The following is an 18,981-nucleotide window of genomic DNA, read 5'->3' as shown; positions in this document are numbered from 1 at the left end:
TGAGACAGACTCTCCCACCCAGACCTCTCTCCTAAACGCTGGACTGCTGCTTACTTAACAACTCCATGCAAATGTCTACCAGCCTTCTGAAACTGAACATATCCAGAGTAAGCTTCTGATAATTCACCACAAAATCTCCCTGTCCCAGAAGATTTTCCCATCCTGTTAATGACAGCTCCATTCTTCCCATTGCTCAGGCCAAAAACTCTGAAGACATCCTTAAATCTTCTTTCTCTCTCACACCCCAAATATAAGCCATAATAAAACCCTGTTGGTTTGACCTTAAAAATGAGCCCAGAATCAAAACCTTTATCTCCAACTCCATTCCTACCATTGGTCTGAGCCTTCAAGACTTCTCACCTGGATTATCACAGTAGCCTTCTCGTTCAGCTCCCCACTTCCACTCTTGCCCTCTGCTCCCAGTCTATGCAGGTAAAACAGCAGGTAAAGAGATCCTTTTAAAACTGAAGTCAGATGATGGAATTCCTTCATCAAACCTTTTAAGAGCTTTTCATTGGACTCAGAATCCAAGCTAAAGCCCTTTCATTGGTTTAGGAGGCCTTCCCTGGTTGGACTTGTGTTACCTCTCTGACTTCCTCTTCTCCTGTTGTCCCTCTCGCACAATCCATTTCAACCACACTGACTTCATGCTATTCTTCAAAACATGCAGTGTCCTCCTACTTTAGAGTCTTTGCAGTGGCTCTTCCCCCTGTTTGAAATGACTTCCCCTTTATCATATATTTACAATGGTATTTCCATCACCTGCTACAGTCGTTGTTTAGATGTCTCCTGCAGCCTGAGGTGACCACCATTTTAAAACTGTACTGACCCACACCTACCCCGAGTAACGCAATCCTTCCTACTCTGTCCTATCACCTTCTAACATAAAACAGTATGTACTTATTTAGTACATTTATTGTTTATTTTCAGTCTTCCTCACACTAGAATGTAAGCTACATAAGGTCAGTGAATTTTTATTGTTGTTGTCTCTTTTGTTCATGACGTATCACAGGTGCCTAAGCAGTGCCTGGCATATAGTATCACTGCAAAAATATATTTGCTGAATACATACAGACTCTCCCACAGGGAGAGTTAAAGTCATACAACAACAGGTTCCATTAAACATAGTAATTTCATGAATTATATCATTGTCACTCAAAAAGATATAACTTTCCGTTAGCTTTATTCTCCAATTCACTTATAGATACCATCTAGTAGGACTTAACATATTAGCCATAGAGACTTGGAAAAATATGAACAAGTTGTGTACTTCTGCCTCAAGATGTAGTTTAATAGAAAGACTCACTTGGATGCTTATGGCAAAGCATTGTATCCTTTCTTTAAAAAAAAACAATCATAGGATCATCCATGCACTCAAGGGTCTTTCTTTCTTTAGCAATGCCTCACCAGGCATGCTAAGTAAGGTTATTTAGAGCTTTTATCAATTTTGTACCTTAGGAGCCTCAGTTCCATCATAAGGTAGAAGCTAGAAGCAGCTAGAAAAAAACCTTTGCCTCCTCATATTCTCTCCAGTCTTCCTACTCATCTTGGCTTCCCAACACCTATAAAACTGTGTTGCATTAAGCTGTCCACTTTTCCTTTCTTCCTTCCCTACTGGCCTGCCTATCTCAATGAGACCAGAGACCATCACCATATCTCTGATAACTACAAGATACCTGGCAGAAATAGTCATAGAATCAGTGAATGATTCAGAATTTCATTAGGTAAGAGATGCATTACAGAGTCTAAAGTATTAATTCATACGGCACAGAGCTAATGAAAGTATTAATAAATCACAAGGATATAATTATGCAAATATAGAAGAGCCCATGTTTTCATTCCTTTTTTGCCCATAAAAGAAGCACCTTCACTTCAAGCTATTTATTCACCATCAAAGGAGTCCTGGGGATATATAAGTAAAAATCTAGCACTCTTGTCGAGTTTGTTTAGAATGCCAATAAAAGACATGGATTAGATATGACTTAAGACTCAAAACAGTTGTGTAACTTTGGACAAATACTTAGCCTTCCAAACCTTAGATTTCTCACCTGTGAAATGGAACTGATATTTCTGTTTACCTTCCGAATACTAGTATAAAGATCAAATTAGATTAAGTCTGTAAAAAGCTCTTTGACATAGCAAAATAATTATTTTTTCCTTCCCTTGTCTGTTTTCCCTCAGTTTTCAGTCACTCAGAAAAAATTAAGTATCTGAAGAACTAAGACATAGCTCAAATTTTTACCTAAGTTTTATATACAAACTACTATGAGCTCTTCAGAAAAGGATAAGGTGGGGCGCCTGGGTGGTTCAGTCAGTTAAGTGTCGATCTCTTGATTTCAGCTCAGGTCACGATCTCACAGTTTGTAGGTTCAAGCCCCACATTGGGCTCTGCGCTGGCAGTGCAGAGACTGCTGGGATTCTCTCCCCCCCCCCCCGCCCCCTGCTCGTGTGCTCTGTCTCTCTCTCTCTCTCTCTCTCTCTCTCCAAATAAATAAATAAACCTCTAAAAAAAAGAAAAATAGAAGGCAATTGAATCTATAGTATATGCTTTTTCCATTTGCCCCAGTCTTCCTTAGGTTAACAACTTAGAAGATAATTACCAAGTCTTCTGTTAATATTATCCTTACATGAACATTTGTCTCCAAATTGGCTAATGGAGTAAACATCATGTGGAGCTTGTATTTAGGAATGTACAAGCCCAATCACGACTAGTTTTGATATATTTCCAATTTCTGAATAAATGCAGGAATCCCTTAACTGGGCATTGTGGATCAAGGAAAAGTAAGCAAATCTGTTTCCTAGTTTTTTCAATATAAAATACAGGAAAGCTCATTTGCATATTTCATACTATAGACAGTTTCTCTTCTTTGATGTGATTCTTTAATTTGTGATTTCTCATCAGAGCCCTTGTTAGCTGTTTTTGCATCTCTCACAATTCTCCTACCTCAGAAACAAATAAGCAAAAGATAAGCTAGTGGAGGTCGCTGGAGAATTTACTACTAACAGGGCAATTTTAACACCGTTCAATACACGTGATTACATTCACAGGCTGTACAAGAATGCCTAGGAACTAAAATGCAAGTACCACACTTCAGGTAAATTTTAGCCTTATAAAGAAAGACAAACAACAACAAATGATCCCAGCTAGCAAGGTACACAGTGGTGATGGCAGTGTCCACAGCAACTAGATGTATTTTTTTAACAAAAATAAAATAACTAAAAGCCTTCCCCCAAAATTTATGGTGTGAGATAAACACACACATACACAAACAAACAAAATCACAATTTATGGCAAACGCCACTCGCTTACCTGACTTATGTCACTCGTCCAGGCAGCTTTCTCCTGACGTGAAGGTGCCAACAGGACTACAGTGAATGGGGCAGCATCAGGAGGCTCCACTACTATTTTAAAATCTAGATGTCCAAACACTTGTCCAGAACCTTTGGCTTCAACACATGCAAACCAACCAATTAGATGTGAATATAAAAATATGTGTGATAGCTACTTTCACAGACTTCTGGTAATACGATGGATGTCCGTTGAAGTCCAGAATCTTATTTCAGCAACATGGCACTTCTTAGGCAAGGGGAAGCCTTTACTAAGCTCATAAGTAGACAAAAAAGCTGAGGTCAGCAGGTTACTCAGGACTAGGATCTCTGCCTTCTACTCATTTCCTCTTTTCTTTTTTTGAAATTTCCATAATCTACAGAATTCCAACAACTCTCTAATTTAATTCCTTTTCTGCCTTCCACTGAAAAGTCACTATCGTGAGACAAATTCAATAAAACATGAATTCCCAAAGATGGTTTTAACGAAGCTCACAGGTTAAATGATTCAACAGAACTTTTCATATATTGGGGCGCCTGGGTGGCGCAGTCGGTTGAGCATCCGACTTCAGCCAGGTCACGATCTCGCGGTCCGGGAGTTCGAGCCCCGCGTCAGGCTCTGGGCTGATGGCTCGGAGCCTGGAGCCTGTTTCCGATTCTGTGTCTCCCTCTCTCTCTGCCCCTCCCCCGTTCATGCTCTGTCTCTCTCTGTCCCAAAAATAAACGTTGAAAAAAAAAATTAAAAAAAAAAAAGAACTTTTCATATATAAACGACTTCAGGGAGTTTATTCTCAGCATCTCTCCTGCCTCCTTAAGCAGCTCGCCTTAGCTATAAGTAAATAAAAACTGTAAGACCCTTTTATTCTACCATAAGTCTAAGAGATAGAATGTGACTTACAGTCATCATCACTTGCATCGGGCTCCTCAATCAAAGTACATTCTATTAGAGAGAGAACCCCACCTGTCTGGAAACAAACCAATTTTTTATTAAGAGGCTGACAGTCTTGCATAAGTTGGGAAGCTCAGATACATAAACCTTATATTCAAATTGTCACAGAAGAAAGCATAGCAATTCTGCATCACAAATAATTTTTCATAGATTCCAAAACTACAGTTAGCTGTGCAAAAGTAATTAAACACATTGAATTTCATGATTCTTCTGCACCAACTGCCTCTCACTCCCAATGTTTATAAATTTAGCAAGTCAGCCTACAGGAGACTAGATGGCACCTTGAGAGAGTGAATGCAGCTAGACCCACCAACCAGGAAGTGCTGTAAGCAGCAGAAAGCCATCATCCTGGTGTTGGATAATAGTTGTTAGGTACTAATAACAAAAGGTATAGATAGGTACTTTTTCTATAAAGGGCCAGACAGTAAATCTTTTAGGCTTTACAAGCCATATCTCTATCACAACTATTCAAATCTGCCATTTTAAAAGCATGAAAGCAGCCAGACAATATATAAACAAATGAGCATGGCTGTGTTCCAATAAAACTTTATTAACAGGCAGCAGGCTGTGGGCCATGGTTTGCTGACTCTTGGTATAGAGCAAGATAAAATAGGATTTAGCAAATATTCTATCAATATACTGCAGTGATTTAATAAGATTTTTGTAGCTCAGTAGTCATCAACTAGTAATTTTTTCTAGGTTATGATTTTAATTGCACTTCTTTATGGAAATGGATCCTTAAATTTCAATTTTTTGGATTCGACTAACAACAAAGTACATGCCAGGCTTAGCAACTGTACATTACCTCACTATGCAATTGTGACAATCTGGGTTTTATGATACTGGATATGGGAAAGCCATAATTAAATTAATCTCAATCCCTCTTAAGTGCATGGAACATAAATGGAATAGTCACATAAAACCCATACCTTGAGCAGATGCAGCTTTCCTCCTGAACTTCTTGTACAAATTAAAAAGTGTTTTGTAAATAAGAAGCACTGTCTTTCTCCTTCCTTTTTCAAAGACAGTGAACCCAGGCGAACTTTACTAAGTTTCCCCCTCTCAACAGAAGGTACTTGAATAAGAGAACCTGGTGATCACAAAAGTGAAGAATACACAGCAATTAAAATTTTTTCAAGTGAGAACTATTCTTGATGCAATAAACTCTAGGACCTGTTTCCCAAGATACCAAGGATTTATTTGATGCACCATTGGAAGTAAATCCTCTACACTGAGCAGAAGAGAGAATGCATTGTGTTTTAAGGGCCTAACTAATTGTCACTATTTTTTGATTTATTGATTTCAGAGAGAGAAAGAGAGAGGGAGAGAGAGCAAGCAGCAGAGCAGCAGAGAGAGGGAGAGAGAGAATCCCAAGCAGGTTCCACACTGTCCGCCCAGAGCCCAACTCGAGGCTCGATCCCATGGGCTGTGAGATCATGACCTGAGCTCGTATCAAGAGTTGGATGCTTAACCAACTGAGCCGCTCAGTCACCCCTAATTCCTACTATTTTTATAAAACATTTCAGACTTGATTATTTACTAATAAACTGTAAAATAAATTTGAAAGAAAGCCAAACTGAATTCAGAGAACAAGGCACTTGTGTCATCTGTCCCTTGGTGATCTTATCTCAATCAATTTAAGAATGATACATGGGGCGCCTGGATGGCTCAGCCCGTTAAGCGTCTGACTTCGGCTCAGGTCATGATCTCATGGTTCGCAAGTTCGAGGCCAGTGTCACGCTCTGTGCTGACAGCTGAGAGCCTGGAGCCTGCTTGGGATTCTGTGTCTCCCTCTCTCTCTGCCCCTCTCTTGCTTGTGCTCTGTCTCTCTGTCCTTCTCTCTCAAAAACATATAAAAAATATTTTAAAAAATTTTTAAAAGAAATTTAAAAAAGAACAAGATATATACTGTATAATTACATATAGTAATAAAATAACATAGTAAAAAGAAGACAGAATTTATTCTTCCTGAGGCACTATAGGTAGACAAATAACATAATAAAAAATAAAATTTACACTGCATGTATATTATAAAAATAAACAAATTAAACAATTCAATGCAACTTAGTTAATTTTTAAAGGGCAGCTATTTCAGATTATATTTAAATTATGTGTGATAAAAATTTTGTGGAATTTAAATGGAAAAGAACTCATAAAGTCTATACCCAGAGCATTCCCGTGAACAAAACTGTCTTCTATTCAATGTGAGAATCTCTACATAGGTTTTATACAAGTTCATCCTAATAATGACCTCCCCACAAAATAAAATTCCAGTCTAAGTTAGACAGCAAACCAAAACAAACACTAGGAAAGATTCTTGTCAATACCTTGACTTCAGAAATAGTGATATTACTGAGTCAGCGATATTACTACTATTTGTTCAATCTACCACTACTCAAAATTCAGCCTTACAAAGACACGTATCAGTCTCATAAGAACCGTTAACTGCATATTCAACCCTTAAATATTAACAGGGGTCAGCACTAAAAAGTGAGATTGCAGGCAACCTCATTTCCTCTTCATACATTTTCTGCGTTTCCTGATTTTTTTTTAATGGCCACAGATTCCTTTGATAAGTGGGGAAAGCCCCACTAAAGTTGTTCGTATACGTAAAATGGTAGTAAAACTATGACTGTGGGTCACAAAATGTTCACGTTAGCATATGAATACTCCAAACAGCATCTACTTTTTAACAGAGCTGAAGGTGGGGAGGTGGGTAGATGAGGAGCAAGCCTCCGTGTGCAGATTCCATCTCCTCAGGTGAATGTTTAGGTGGGACTGCTAGACAAAGGCAAAGTAGGCAGCTATTTGGGGGCCTAAAGAACAGCATGGAAGTAGTCCTGGGGAAGGCTGTGGGCCCTGAGAACAAAGGGTAGGAGAAGGCTTGACTCCACCGAAGGGAACGGGCAAGGGGAGAGCGAAGGAAGGAAGTGAGGCAGGTGGGAGCAAGCTGTCAGAGAGCGCAGGCAGCAAGTAATTAAATTTGAAGAGCAGAGGAGGGGTGGGGAGAGCAAAAGGCAGACTGCCTAGATAAGAAAATGAGTAACAGCAGAAGGACTGCACTGATGGGGCTCACGGGGCAGAATCAAAGCCAGAGGAGCTCTTTCGGAGGACCTGGTTCGCCCCTGATCTCATAGAAGGGAAAACTGAGGCCTGAGGGGCTGAGCAGCCGTCACCTGAGTGAGCCACGCTGCCAAGAGATGGCAGTGGATTCAGCAACATAAACAATGACACCTGGAAAGGGATCGGATAGGAAAAGACAGTCTGTTGTAGCTTTGCCATGGGGGGTCGTGAGATCAGCTAGGGCAGAGTGAAAGACTGGAGCTGAAGACAAATAAATGTCCTGGTGGATAAACAGGTTCAGGAGTCATTTTCAGAAAGGTTATAACCAAGTTTATGAAGATTCAATATAATGTGTCGTTAAGTGCTTCTAGCATTTAATGATTTTGCAGATCAGAAATTACAGAATACATGTTTGCTCATATATTAGTAATACTGTGGATTAAAACTTTGAGGTAAAAAAATAAACATTTCCTTGTCAACGATACACTAATACGTTTACTCGATAACCGTTCATCCTGTATATTCAGTCTATACAGAAGTCTATACGTCAGAATTAAAAGTGAGGGATTTCAACACTATTGTTCGGTTTATAAAATAATCATATTGGGAAAAACATGTTAAGTGGACTTTTTTTATATTTCATTTTATGTTTGACCTGGTGTTTCAATACAACTCTAAGACTTGAAGATTCCTCTCTAGTTAGTAAAAATTAAAGGAATAGTTTGTATTAGTAATTCCTCAATATCAGACCATTGCTATGACACAGTTCCTTGTGTCTCTCTCAGTCAACCTAATAATTGGGATCAATTTACAACAAAACTTGTGTTATTTCAATCACTAAATTCCCAAAGAATGGCATTCAGGACTAATGCCCTTATTCTTCATTCCACCCAGTGTGAAAAGGAATGATGAGCAACTTCCAGGTTACTGGGTTAGGCATTTGAGAAAGTACAAATATTTGTGGACCCCATGTTACAACTCCAAAGAACACTGCTACCCCAAAAGGACATGACTGTGAGTCGGGGAATAGTTAAGGTATCACAGAGGTCTGAGACTCATTCTGAATGCATTTCACTCTGAATTCAGTAACCTTCACTTAATTATCCTGGTTCACATTTCCACAAGACATTGGCTATGTATAATGGGTTTTCAGCAAAATGTCAATTTAGAGTGCCTCATCTTCTACTAAATGTTCATATATATTTCATGTTATTGAAAAACAGAAACTCATTCCAAAATTTAGATCTTGGTTTTTAAATTTATGTCATACTCTCACAGGCACTGGTTTAAATGCTTTTGTGGGTATCAGCTCATTAAATTTTCACCACGACCCTAAAATATAGGTGCTATTAACTCCAACTTAAGGAGAGGAAACTGAGACAAAGAAAAGTTAAATAAATTGCTCAATATCCTACAGCAAGGAGATGGTGGAGGCAGAATTTGACCTCCAGCGACATGGCTATACTGTCTTCCTATTACTGTTTCAGACTCTTACACTTTAGTTCAACAAACTTTGAGTAGATTTTGGAACATAAATGACATTATCAGACTACATGGCGATACAGTCCTTTGCATCCTGCTCATCAACTGTTTAATGATTAGCATCAATTTACAATAAAACTTCTGTTACTTTAATCACTAAATTCCCACAGATTGACATTCAAGATTATCTGATGCCCCTATTCTAAGGAGGCCTTTCCGACATCCTGGGCGACTTATTTTTTCTAGTCCTCAGAACAAACATTCATTTAAGGTTGAAACCACACATATATTTGTGCATATGCACACATGTACACACACAAATACATACACACTGCAACATACCTCATACTATCCCTAAAAGTAAATAACACAAATACTAGCAGACAATTAGAGATAATTTGTAGTCCATTTCATAGGAAATGGAATCCATCAAAGTTTAAAAGAATAAAAAACCCACCTCGATGGGTTTAAAAGTCTGTTAAGGGTTTGTAGTAAAAATGATAATAGGAGCAACCAAAGCAAAACAATGGAAACTTCCCAAATTATATGTAATTGGATTACTTTCTACTTTTGGATTAAGGTCTGTTTTTTTAAAGCCAACTTTATTGAATAATTTCTAAACACACTAACAACCAAAAATACAGAAAAATACTGTAAAGGCAAATCATTATATCAACATCAATACAATAATAACATCAGCTGTATTAATAGCTAACAGAAGTGCTTTAAACATGTGGCAAAGAAAAAGCAATAAATAACATCTGGACATGAATCAAAGGCAGAGCTGGGTCCTGAGTATTTTTCCTCTGGGTGTACTGAAAAAAATGACTTATTCAATATATTCAACCTTCTAGCGTTTTTCATTATAGATGTTTTTTTCAAACTTAGATAAGAGCAGTCTCAGTTTATAGAAATAAATTACGATGTATCATACTTTTCAATCAAAAGCCCTTTCAGAAATAGAATACTAGTTACAGAAACATTTATTTGCATTCTTGCATATTATAAAGCTCCAGTCAATTAGTATTTTTTCAGTGAATTCCAAATGCAAGAAAAATACAAAATAAGACATCTAACAATCAAAACTGCAATTCAACAAGTAATTCAATTTAATCCAATGCCCATCTTTCAGGTATCTATAATGGAAAACAACAGATAAGGCAGGAGAGAATTCATAAACACTGCCCTTCAGAGTTACAATTACTGGCAGAGACAGGCGTGCAAACATGTACCTACAATACACAAGAGGACGAAATACATGCATCGGGAGCAAGGGGCACGAAACCAGGAGGAAGGTAAATCCATTCTAACTGGAGGGAAGGGGAGAGAAAGATGGGGGAACATTGTAAAAGGCTCTCTAGAGGTGTCTGACCTGAGCCTGGAAGGCCAAGCAGACCTTCGATAGGCACGGAAGGGATGGAAAAGGGCATTCCCAGGCCCCAGGCTGGGGAAAGCACACGTGAAGGCACACAGGCAGGCAAGTGCCAGGAAGGCAGAAAGCCAATATGGGAACACAGTCTCTGCGGAGGAATACAGGGGGAATTAGGCAGGCCTGATGCTGTTAGCATTATATTCCACTATATTTAAAGGAAAATTAGTATCAGAAGCCAAAAACTGAGAAAAGTTATCATTTCCTAAAATAAACTTCCAAACTTTAACATATGTGTACTTTCTCTCTTTATAAATAAATAATGGAAAATAGAACAGCACGTGTTAAACTTTTTAAAGTATTCTGTGCAAAAATTTATGTGCACAGCACAAGTAACGTCTTATTTGATGAGGTAAAAAAAAAATTTTAAGCAGCACATTTTGGCAGGCAACGGAAATGCAAATATCTTCAAATGTTATTGGCACATTCTGAACAAAAACTACATTAAAGGTTAATCCTAGTTCCAAAATCTATGTGTCACTGCTCACCAAGTTCAAAATCATAAATGTGTGCAATGCATTGTCTCAAATCAATTCCGTGGGGCATGGTCCCTTCCCTCAGAACACTTAAGCACTTAAAAAAAGAACTCTGGATGAGGTTTACTCCTTGCATTCTGCAATGAGGGCCCTGGAGGGAGGGACACTGTTAGGCTGTTGCTTCTCCAAAGTTTCTGGCACAAATATCTTCAACACTTCAAAAGCTTAAAATACTGGGTGATGCTCGGAAAGCACACATCCCACAAACAAGATACATGCACCATTACCAAAGCGTGTCAGGGGTCAACAGACATTTCGTTTGGCAACTGGAGTTGCCAACTGAATCAAATCATATCATGGGGGGCTGATCCAGAAGTGCTGATGAAGAATGGGAACAAGAGACAGCTGTTTTCACTTCGGACATTGTCCCCACCACTATGTGAAAGGGCTTTGAGCAATGCAAGTTTCTCTTGGGCCTTTGCCTGTATATCGTCGCCACCTGGCACTGCCACTCTCATCGGCCAGACCGATCTGTCCTCCTTGGAGCTGTAGAGAATGTCTGGTCCACTGAGGAGGAGAGTCCAGTCAGAATGTAACTTACTGTCCCACTCGTGCTTTACTATTATTGTGTTGCTGTTTTTCATGGCCCCTGAAAAGAAACAGCACAAAGGTGGGCCTCAACCACAGCCTCAGTCAAGGCCACGGAGGTGTCCTGCATGAATAGTATCAATCACACAGCTACATCAAACCTGCTCCAAAATGGTTTCCGGGATCTGGCAATGATAATGCGTAATTCGCAGAGATGACTAAGACAGTGGGTCTACCAAACAAGGACTTACCTTGGCGGATAAAAGTTTGGCTGGTGTCCAGCAAAATATCACAACCCTCTACGATCATTCTTTCTATGGCAAGGTTCTTCCTTATGTTTTCAGTGTCACTCACTTCATCATGCATTATCCTATAGACACAGCACAGACAGATCACAGTAAGAGATATTTTCTGCAGCCCTAGCAGGTATGCAAAGAAGAGTTCCCTCTGGGAAGTTCAGTTTTGACTTGCATCAGTATAAAAGAGACTGTGGGGAGAGCAGACTTCCAGGCCTCAACAAGCCATGACCCAAACCAAAGCCAGTGTACATGATTCTAAATGACAAGCGGGTCACAAACCAGTGAATACCCTGGGGAATGCAACAGGAAAGCAAAGTATTATTTTATGAACAGCAACCTTCATTGAAATTAGGATGCCATTTGTTAGAGGTAGAGCAAATTAGAGGACTTTATACCATTTATGCCATATAAGCTAAAGGAACACAGATGTAAATAATTCCTTGAAACACTGAAAAGTCACTGAAAAATGCAAAATCTACATTCTCTAGCTTCTTGCCAAATATGAACACAAGGATTCCAATAAAGGTCGTTTTCCTATTATCCTGAAAGAAACATAAACCCAAATACAGCTATAATCTCAATTATATAAATTCACATGCTATAAAAACATTTTCAACAATATATATTTTTCTTGGTTAAAATTAACATGTATTCTGATTCAGTACCATCTGAAGAGCTAGCATTTAATATTCAGGTGAATCTGAGAAGCTGGTCTGTGTCTTGCTTCTTGTTGCCTGGACATATATATTAGGTTTCCACAGAGACTAACTTGCTGCTTTCTCTAATCAAGCATTTATTATGAGTTCTCCACATACCTGGACAGTTCCTCTAGTTTTGACTTAGCAAACTCCAGACTTTTCCTTTCCACATGCTCATGGGGTGTATGAGCTAGGAGTTCGTGAAGTGTGATGATATACCTGGGGATCTAAATGCAAAGGCCAGCATGAGCAAGAGGTCAGGATGAACAACACTGGGACACTCTCTACTGTGCCATCATCATGTCTGAGAAACTCATCTCTACCTTTAGAGTTTTGAAACAAAGTATACTTCAAACCACACACACACACACACACACACACACACACACTTCACCAAGAGCACAAAAAAAGAGTAACAAAATATTATGTTCCAGAGAAACAATTGTTTCTTTAGGTTTTTTAATATAATCATATATTTCTTAATCACAAATTTTGAAAATTGGTTCATGGGGAAACATACAGCTATAATCAAATCACAAGAATCTGTATTTTAGGTATATTTGTTCACAATTTTTTTTTAATTCGGAATCCTACTGCAATATTCTGTTTAAGAATTAAAACTTGGGAGAAGAAGATATGTTCACCTTTATTACATTCTCATCCTACTTTACCTTAATTCATTCTTCTAGCAGTAAAAAGTATTGTTTAATTAGATTATTTACTTGTAGTTCTGCTTATAGATAAACTATCTGAATTCTGTCAAAGGCAGAAACTCCACTAGGCCTATGAAGATGTTAATATAACATAGTAGAGTTTTAAGGTTATAGTGATTCTACATATTTATTTATTTTAATTTTTATTTATTTTTGAGATCATGAGAGAGACAGAGCACGAGTGGGGGAAGGGTAGAGAGACAGGGGAAACACAGAATCTGAAGCAGGCTCCAGCTGTCAGCTGTCCAGAATCCAAAGCAGGCTGAGCTGTCAGCACAGAGCCCGAAGCGGGGCTCCAACCCACGAACCATGAGATCATGACCTGAGCCGAAGTCATATGCCTAACTGACTCAGCCACCTAGGTACCCCTCTACATATTTGTTTTTTACTGGCTTACAAACTAAAATCTTTTAGAAAGCTGGGGCAGTGGGCTTAATTATAATACCAACACACATGAACAACAGGCACCATAACCCCACCTGCTATGGGTCAGATTGGAGCTCAAGGTTTGCACGTACACCTAAACCTCCAGCAACAAAAGGGGAATTTGCCCATTTTACACAGATAAGGAAACAAAGTGTGAAGAGGTCTGGTAACTTGCCCAAGATGGTGTCACAGCAAATGACGGAGCCAGCCATGATCATGGTGGCTCTGACCAATGCAGGAACCCACGGGGTCTCTTCTCTGGGGCCTGAGGTCTCACTAGGCCCTTGAAAGGCCTTCTAAGAATGAAGAAAGTGAAACAGCCTCCCAGGGTACTATGGCTAGCTCCTTCCGTCCAGTCCTGAGGTGCTGGCAGCTCTGCCCACGGATCTGCTGTTGCTCTTGTGCAGGTGGTGGCCTTCACCGGTTACTTACTGATGTTTACTGAGGGCCCATGTTTAGGCATGAGCACAAAGGGCAGTGCCACAGCACACACACGGCTCTGCAGCTGATATTCTGGGATCAGGTCCTAAGGAATGTCATCATATTAAGGTTTTGGAAGTTCAGACAGACTCCTGATAGGAGGGAGACCCCTCCCCTGTAAGACACATGGAGGGCACTTTCTGCCTCTCCATTCCATAAACTTCTCCTGGTAAAGGCTCTTGGGATACATACACTTTCAAATATCCCTTCTGCACAGTGCCAAGATGGATAACAGTTTGCCTCTAAGTCAGTAGTTCTATAAGAAAATCAAGGCAATCAACAGCTAATGTACTAAATTTTTCATAACAAAGAAAGTAGGAGTGGGAGAGCCTGACGCTTATAATGCATGCACTGAAAACCCACAAAACTAAGTTTAGTCAATAGCTTCAGGATCCTCCCCCATTAATTAAATCTATTTTAGAGAGCTCCTTGGCTAAGGTTCACGTAGATAGATCTGAAATTCAGAAGCCGGTCCTTTCTACTTTCTGGTATAGGAACAAACAAGCCTGAAGCTGCCAAAAAGCAGGGAAAGGACATTCTGCAGAGAAGTGGATGGCTCTCCAAAGAGCTTGTGTGTATATTCAAGAGCTGATTATAAATCTGTTCCCCCCAAACCCAAGAATCACAGTAAGTACTGTCTAGATGAATCATAATGCTCTTCTCAACTATGGAACAATACTTGTCACTTTATAGACATTAATTAGCCTGCTTGCCAATTACAGTAAATAGGTGGCTAGAGCCGCAAAAGGCTACTTTCTGGAGAACATCTAACAGCACTGTTCTTGTCAGGGGCAGATTTCATGATTGGCTTACCTATGGACTTATGAGCAGCTGAAGCCAATTTAAACAGTACCAGTCGAGCCACTGCCTTTGCTAATTAAAAATTACATTAATGACTACATTATTTTCCATAACAAATTTCTTGGCAACACTTGGACTACTTGTCTGATGGTTAAATTGAGGATAAATTAACTGCATCATCCAAATTCAGCAATTCCTCTATGTTTCCATAGCTCAACATAGAATATCAACAGCAGCAAATGACTTACTTGACAAAGAGCCCAGTAAAAGGTCTACACATACACAGGCTAAAAGCTCCAATCACCTCTCCTCCTCTGTGCCTAACCCCTGCCCCCATATCTAGACTCAAGAAAAAGTCTGGTCAGAGGTCCCTTGGTAGCATGAACTAGCATGCAGAGGGAAGTAGAAACAGCTAGACCCTCCAAGGAAGCAAATGTTTTCATGACTATTTCACCTCATTTGTGAAAGAACCAAGAGGGAACAAGAGGGATAGAATGAACCCAGTAAGAGAAAACCTCCAAGCTTCTAGAAAGTGCAATTTCCCCCTCAGTGGTCCATAGGGTCACTCCTAGGGAGAAGGCAGAAGGAAGAGACACCAAGCAAACAAGACAAAGAAGAGGCACCAAGGAGAATGAGGCTCTTAGGTAGCACACTCTGATAGCTTCCTCTCTTGATCTATCCAGAATAGTGATAGGGCAGCAAATAGATTAAGAGCTGTTCTTTCAGTTTACACATCTTGCAGTTTGGACCAATTCTGGCTAAATTCTTCAACTTTGAGGCTTCTCCTAGAAAAATGGCTCTCCTAAGCTGAGACCTTTGGTTACCCTGGTCTGGAAGAAGCCAGAGACCTCAACATTTGACCCTTCAGCTAAATTGTAGGGTTTCGGGCCACCACAGTCTCAGGATGTGGGTTCCTAGACAAACACCAGGCTCCTTGCACCACCATCGTGTGATCCCCCCAGGATCACAGCCAGATAGCTAGAGCTCTGGGAGACAACTGGAGATCAGGTCCTCAATTTTAAGAGTAAGAAACAGAGATTTAGATTGGTTCAATTATTTTCCTCAATGCTATGACTGAAGAGTGAGCAAGACATCCAGGTCTCCTCAAGATTCGTAGTCCGATGGTCCTTTCCTCACATTGTAGGAATTCCTTGGGGTCAATCAAAATGCCAAGCCATTCTTATTGGGCTTAAACTCCAGGGAAAAGGAGAGAGGGTGACAGAAGTGCATCTCAGCATTTCAAGAAATCCAAAGGGCTTTCCAAGGCCCTCCATTCAACTGTGTTTGGACACCTCCCCTACAGATCAAGTGCGGTTCTGTCTGTTGTTTTAAAACCCTGAGAGGGGCGCCTGGGTGGCGCAGTTGGTTAAGCATCCAACTTCAGCCAGGTCACGATCTCGCGGTCCGTGAGTTCGAGCCCCGCGTCGGGCTCTGGGCTGATGGCTCAGAGCCTGGAGCCTGTTTCCGATTCTGTGTCTCCCTCTCTCTCTGCCCCTCCCCTGTTCATGCTCTGTCTCTCTCTGTCCCAAAAATAAATAAACGTTGAAAAAAAAAATTAAAAAAAAAAAAAACCCTGAGAAAATGACACCAAAGGGAAATTAAATAGCCCGTGGGAAGGCATTAGTGCACTGTCAGAAAGGGAGCTAGGTGCCTCCCAGAATGTTCCATGTGTCTTTCACAACCATGTCTTTGAATATTCACCTGAAATCGAGTTGCTGAAAAGACACAGTTTAGGGATTGTAATCATAATCTGGAGGTAACTGCCAAAGACACAAACAGAATCTCAGAACACTGCATTATATAAAACTTGTTTCACTATAAATAAAAGCTTAAATTATAATTTTTATAAGGTTAAAAAAAGCAACTTTTTGTTTTTGCTTTGAAGTTTTTCTTGGAAAATATTTCTTCAGAGAGGCAAAAAGTTCAAACAATTCAGTTCCATGAAAAAAAACACAATACCATTATAAAGTTTCACTATATTTAAGTTGTTTCAAATACATCCTTTTGGTTTTTAAAAAATCTTGCTAAACCTCTGTGGTGACTTCCATGATTTCAAAAAGGATTGACAAACTTTAGGACAAACAATTATGAACCAGAGCAACATTTCTTTCTCAGGCTACAAAATGGTCAGCCGGGGTCAGCAATGCCTGCGCAGGGGGGCAAAACTCTCTGCAGAAGCCCTAACACACATGATTAGGAGAATCGGTTTACCACATGACAATCTGGAGGCCTGGCCAGAAGCCCCATAAATTCCACAACAAGAACACTCAATGCCTTTCCAAAAGAGCAGAATCGACACTTTTCAAAGGAACAGGAGATTCAATTCACATTTGGGCCTCCTCTGTTCTCACTCAAGGACTCTTAACGGTAAAGCTCTAGGTACAGGTAAGAACACAAGTATGCTTGATCCCTCCGGGTGCTCTAACACCCAAAAGTAAATGTCATGACAAGCCCCAGCCTCAATTCAGCAACCTGACTAGGGGCCAAGAGTCCCCAGGTCCAGCCAGTGCCTCCAGACCCTGTATTTTCATAGCCTCTGTGACCCAGGATGTCCTCCTTTTGGTATCCGGAGCTCCAGACAAACTCAAGACCAACTTCAACAGCAATTGTAACAGGGAGGGGAGGATGGGAAGGAAAACAAAGACTTTCCCAGCAGTCACTCCACCCCTCAGGAGCCTTTTATGCCACCAGCATATACTGGAACGTTTGCACAGCATCCTATTTCTGTAAACCTGATAATATTTTTAAACATGCTGGAGGAGGAGACTCCATGGAAGAAGTCTGTGTGGAATCTTTCTGTAAAGAGAAAACTGTGCTACTTTTCAAAAACCATTCCTGATTTAATTGCTTCAAAAATGCCTGGTTTAAAAAAAAAAATGCCTGCTTTTCTCCCATATGCTACACAGAGGGAAAATGTGTGGCATAAATTTGTTTCTCTCAGGGTCAAGCTCAGGACAGTTGATGCACATTTGCCATAATTCCACATGGGGCATACTTAAACTTGTCACTCTGGTCACCCTATGTTTCAGTACCACCAAACTGGAACCGATGACTTATAAAATGCATCCCAGATGACTTACCTGGAACATTGGATAGGTCAAGAATGTTTCCAGCATCCTCCCCTCACACGCGGGGTTGGCTTCGTACTGTTTTAAGAGTTTGTCGAAATCTCGGTTTTGCTTACAATTGGCAAGCACTTGGAGGCTGTACTGGTGATTACGCACAAATTCTTGATAAATGTTCAACATGGGGAGCAAAATATCAAACAGATCAGCTGGAAAAAAGAAGTAAACATGGCAGTTTTTCTTGGTCCTTGGTAAGTTATCTAAGGTACAAGGAGAGACTGTGTTCACTCAGTGGAAATGGCACAGAGTGGCTCCCAGCATCATGTGTCACACGTGCACAGGGCCCCCTTCCAAATGCTTGAATGACTGATTTGGTAGAATGCACGGGGCAGGGGGAGGGGGTGAACAGAGCCCAACTCTAGCCCCAAATGAACAATGACAGGCCAGGAGAAAGGGCTGAGAGGGCAATAAAACAGATTCCCAGTGCCTAAGGAAGCTCTCAGGTCAAGAGGGAAATTCAGACAGGTTAGGCTGACTAATGTTGAAGTTATTTTGCTTTAATTGTAGACATATTAAGAGAAAATCTTTTATCTCTAAAGCATGCACTTACCTAAAATTAAGGTAGGCCAGTTTGCTATCCTTGCCTTCAGTCCTTGATGAAATATTTCATGAAGAAACATAATTGTTTCACTATAAAAAATTGAAAAATAATATAATCTAGTCACTTCTTTGTCAAAGAAGTCCACTGAGTCCTTAAAGCCTTAATAAATACATGATTTGCATGCCTCCCAGGGCCTCCAAATTGTATACACAATAATAACATGGATTATACTAGCCCTCATAAACCAATTTGTCTTTCAAACGATCTTGAAAATTCTGAGCTAGGCCTCAACTACTGGAAGACAGTAAACACCAAATCATTGGCATATAACCCTCTTCATTATGTTTGATAGCAACATCTTTCTACTGTTAGGATTTAACACTTCAACTGATAATCAAAAAATTAGTTATGATCCTTTTTCTCTTCAGTTTAATTCTAGATGATAACTAAGGGAAAAGCCTCCCTCTTTCACTAAAATGAGTTTTGACAGGAAAGAGGGGAAAAGAATCCACAGCAAAGATTTGGCAGAACTCTACCATAACCACTCCTAAGACGCCCAAGATGGAAATGTAAAAGAATCCTCT

The 18,981-nt window shown here is 40.0% G+C and overlaps 1 protein-coding gene across 2 annotated transcripts in view; it reads right to left on the bottom strand.

Annotated features, from left to right (window-relative positions):
• Positions 1-18,981, bottom strand: part of RASGRF2 (Ras protein specific guanine nucleotide releasing factor 2) — a 241,504-nt gene that overhangs the window by 118,225 nt on the left and 104,298 nt on the right. For both annotated transcript variants that reach the window (XM_047873891.1, XM_047873892.1), the window contains exons 6-12: positions 18,407-18,486; positions 17,812-18,005; positions 12,429-12,538; positions 11,566-11,684; positions 5,206-5,366; positions 4,226-4,292; positions 3,311-3,447 (exon numbers count right to left, since the gene is read on the bottom strand). In XM_047873891.1, the coding sequence (XP_047729847.1) occupies positions 3,311-3,447; positions 4,226-4,292; positions 5,206-5,366; positions 11,566-11,684; positions 12,429-12,538; positions 17,812-18,005; positions 18,407-18,486 (868 nt within the window). The remainder of the gene's footprint in view (positions 1-3,310; positions 3,448-4,225; positions 4,293-5,205; positions 5,367-11,565; positions 11,685-12,428; positions 12,539-17,811; positions 18,006-18,406; positions 18,487-18,981) is intronic.

The sequence above is a fragment of the Prionailurus viverrinus genome, chromosome A1 (assembly GCF_022837055.1).
Source record: "Prionailurus viverrinus isolate Anna chromosome A1, UM_Priviv_1.0, whole genome shotgun sequence".
Classification (NCBI taxonomy): Eukaryota; Metazoa; Chordata; class Mammalia; order Carnivora; family Felidae; genus Prionailurus; species Prionailurus viverrinus.
Note: the sequence above shows the minus strand (reverse complement) of the source record. Positions and strands in the feature narration are given on the sequence as shown.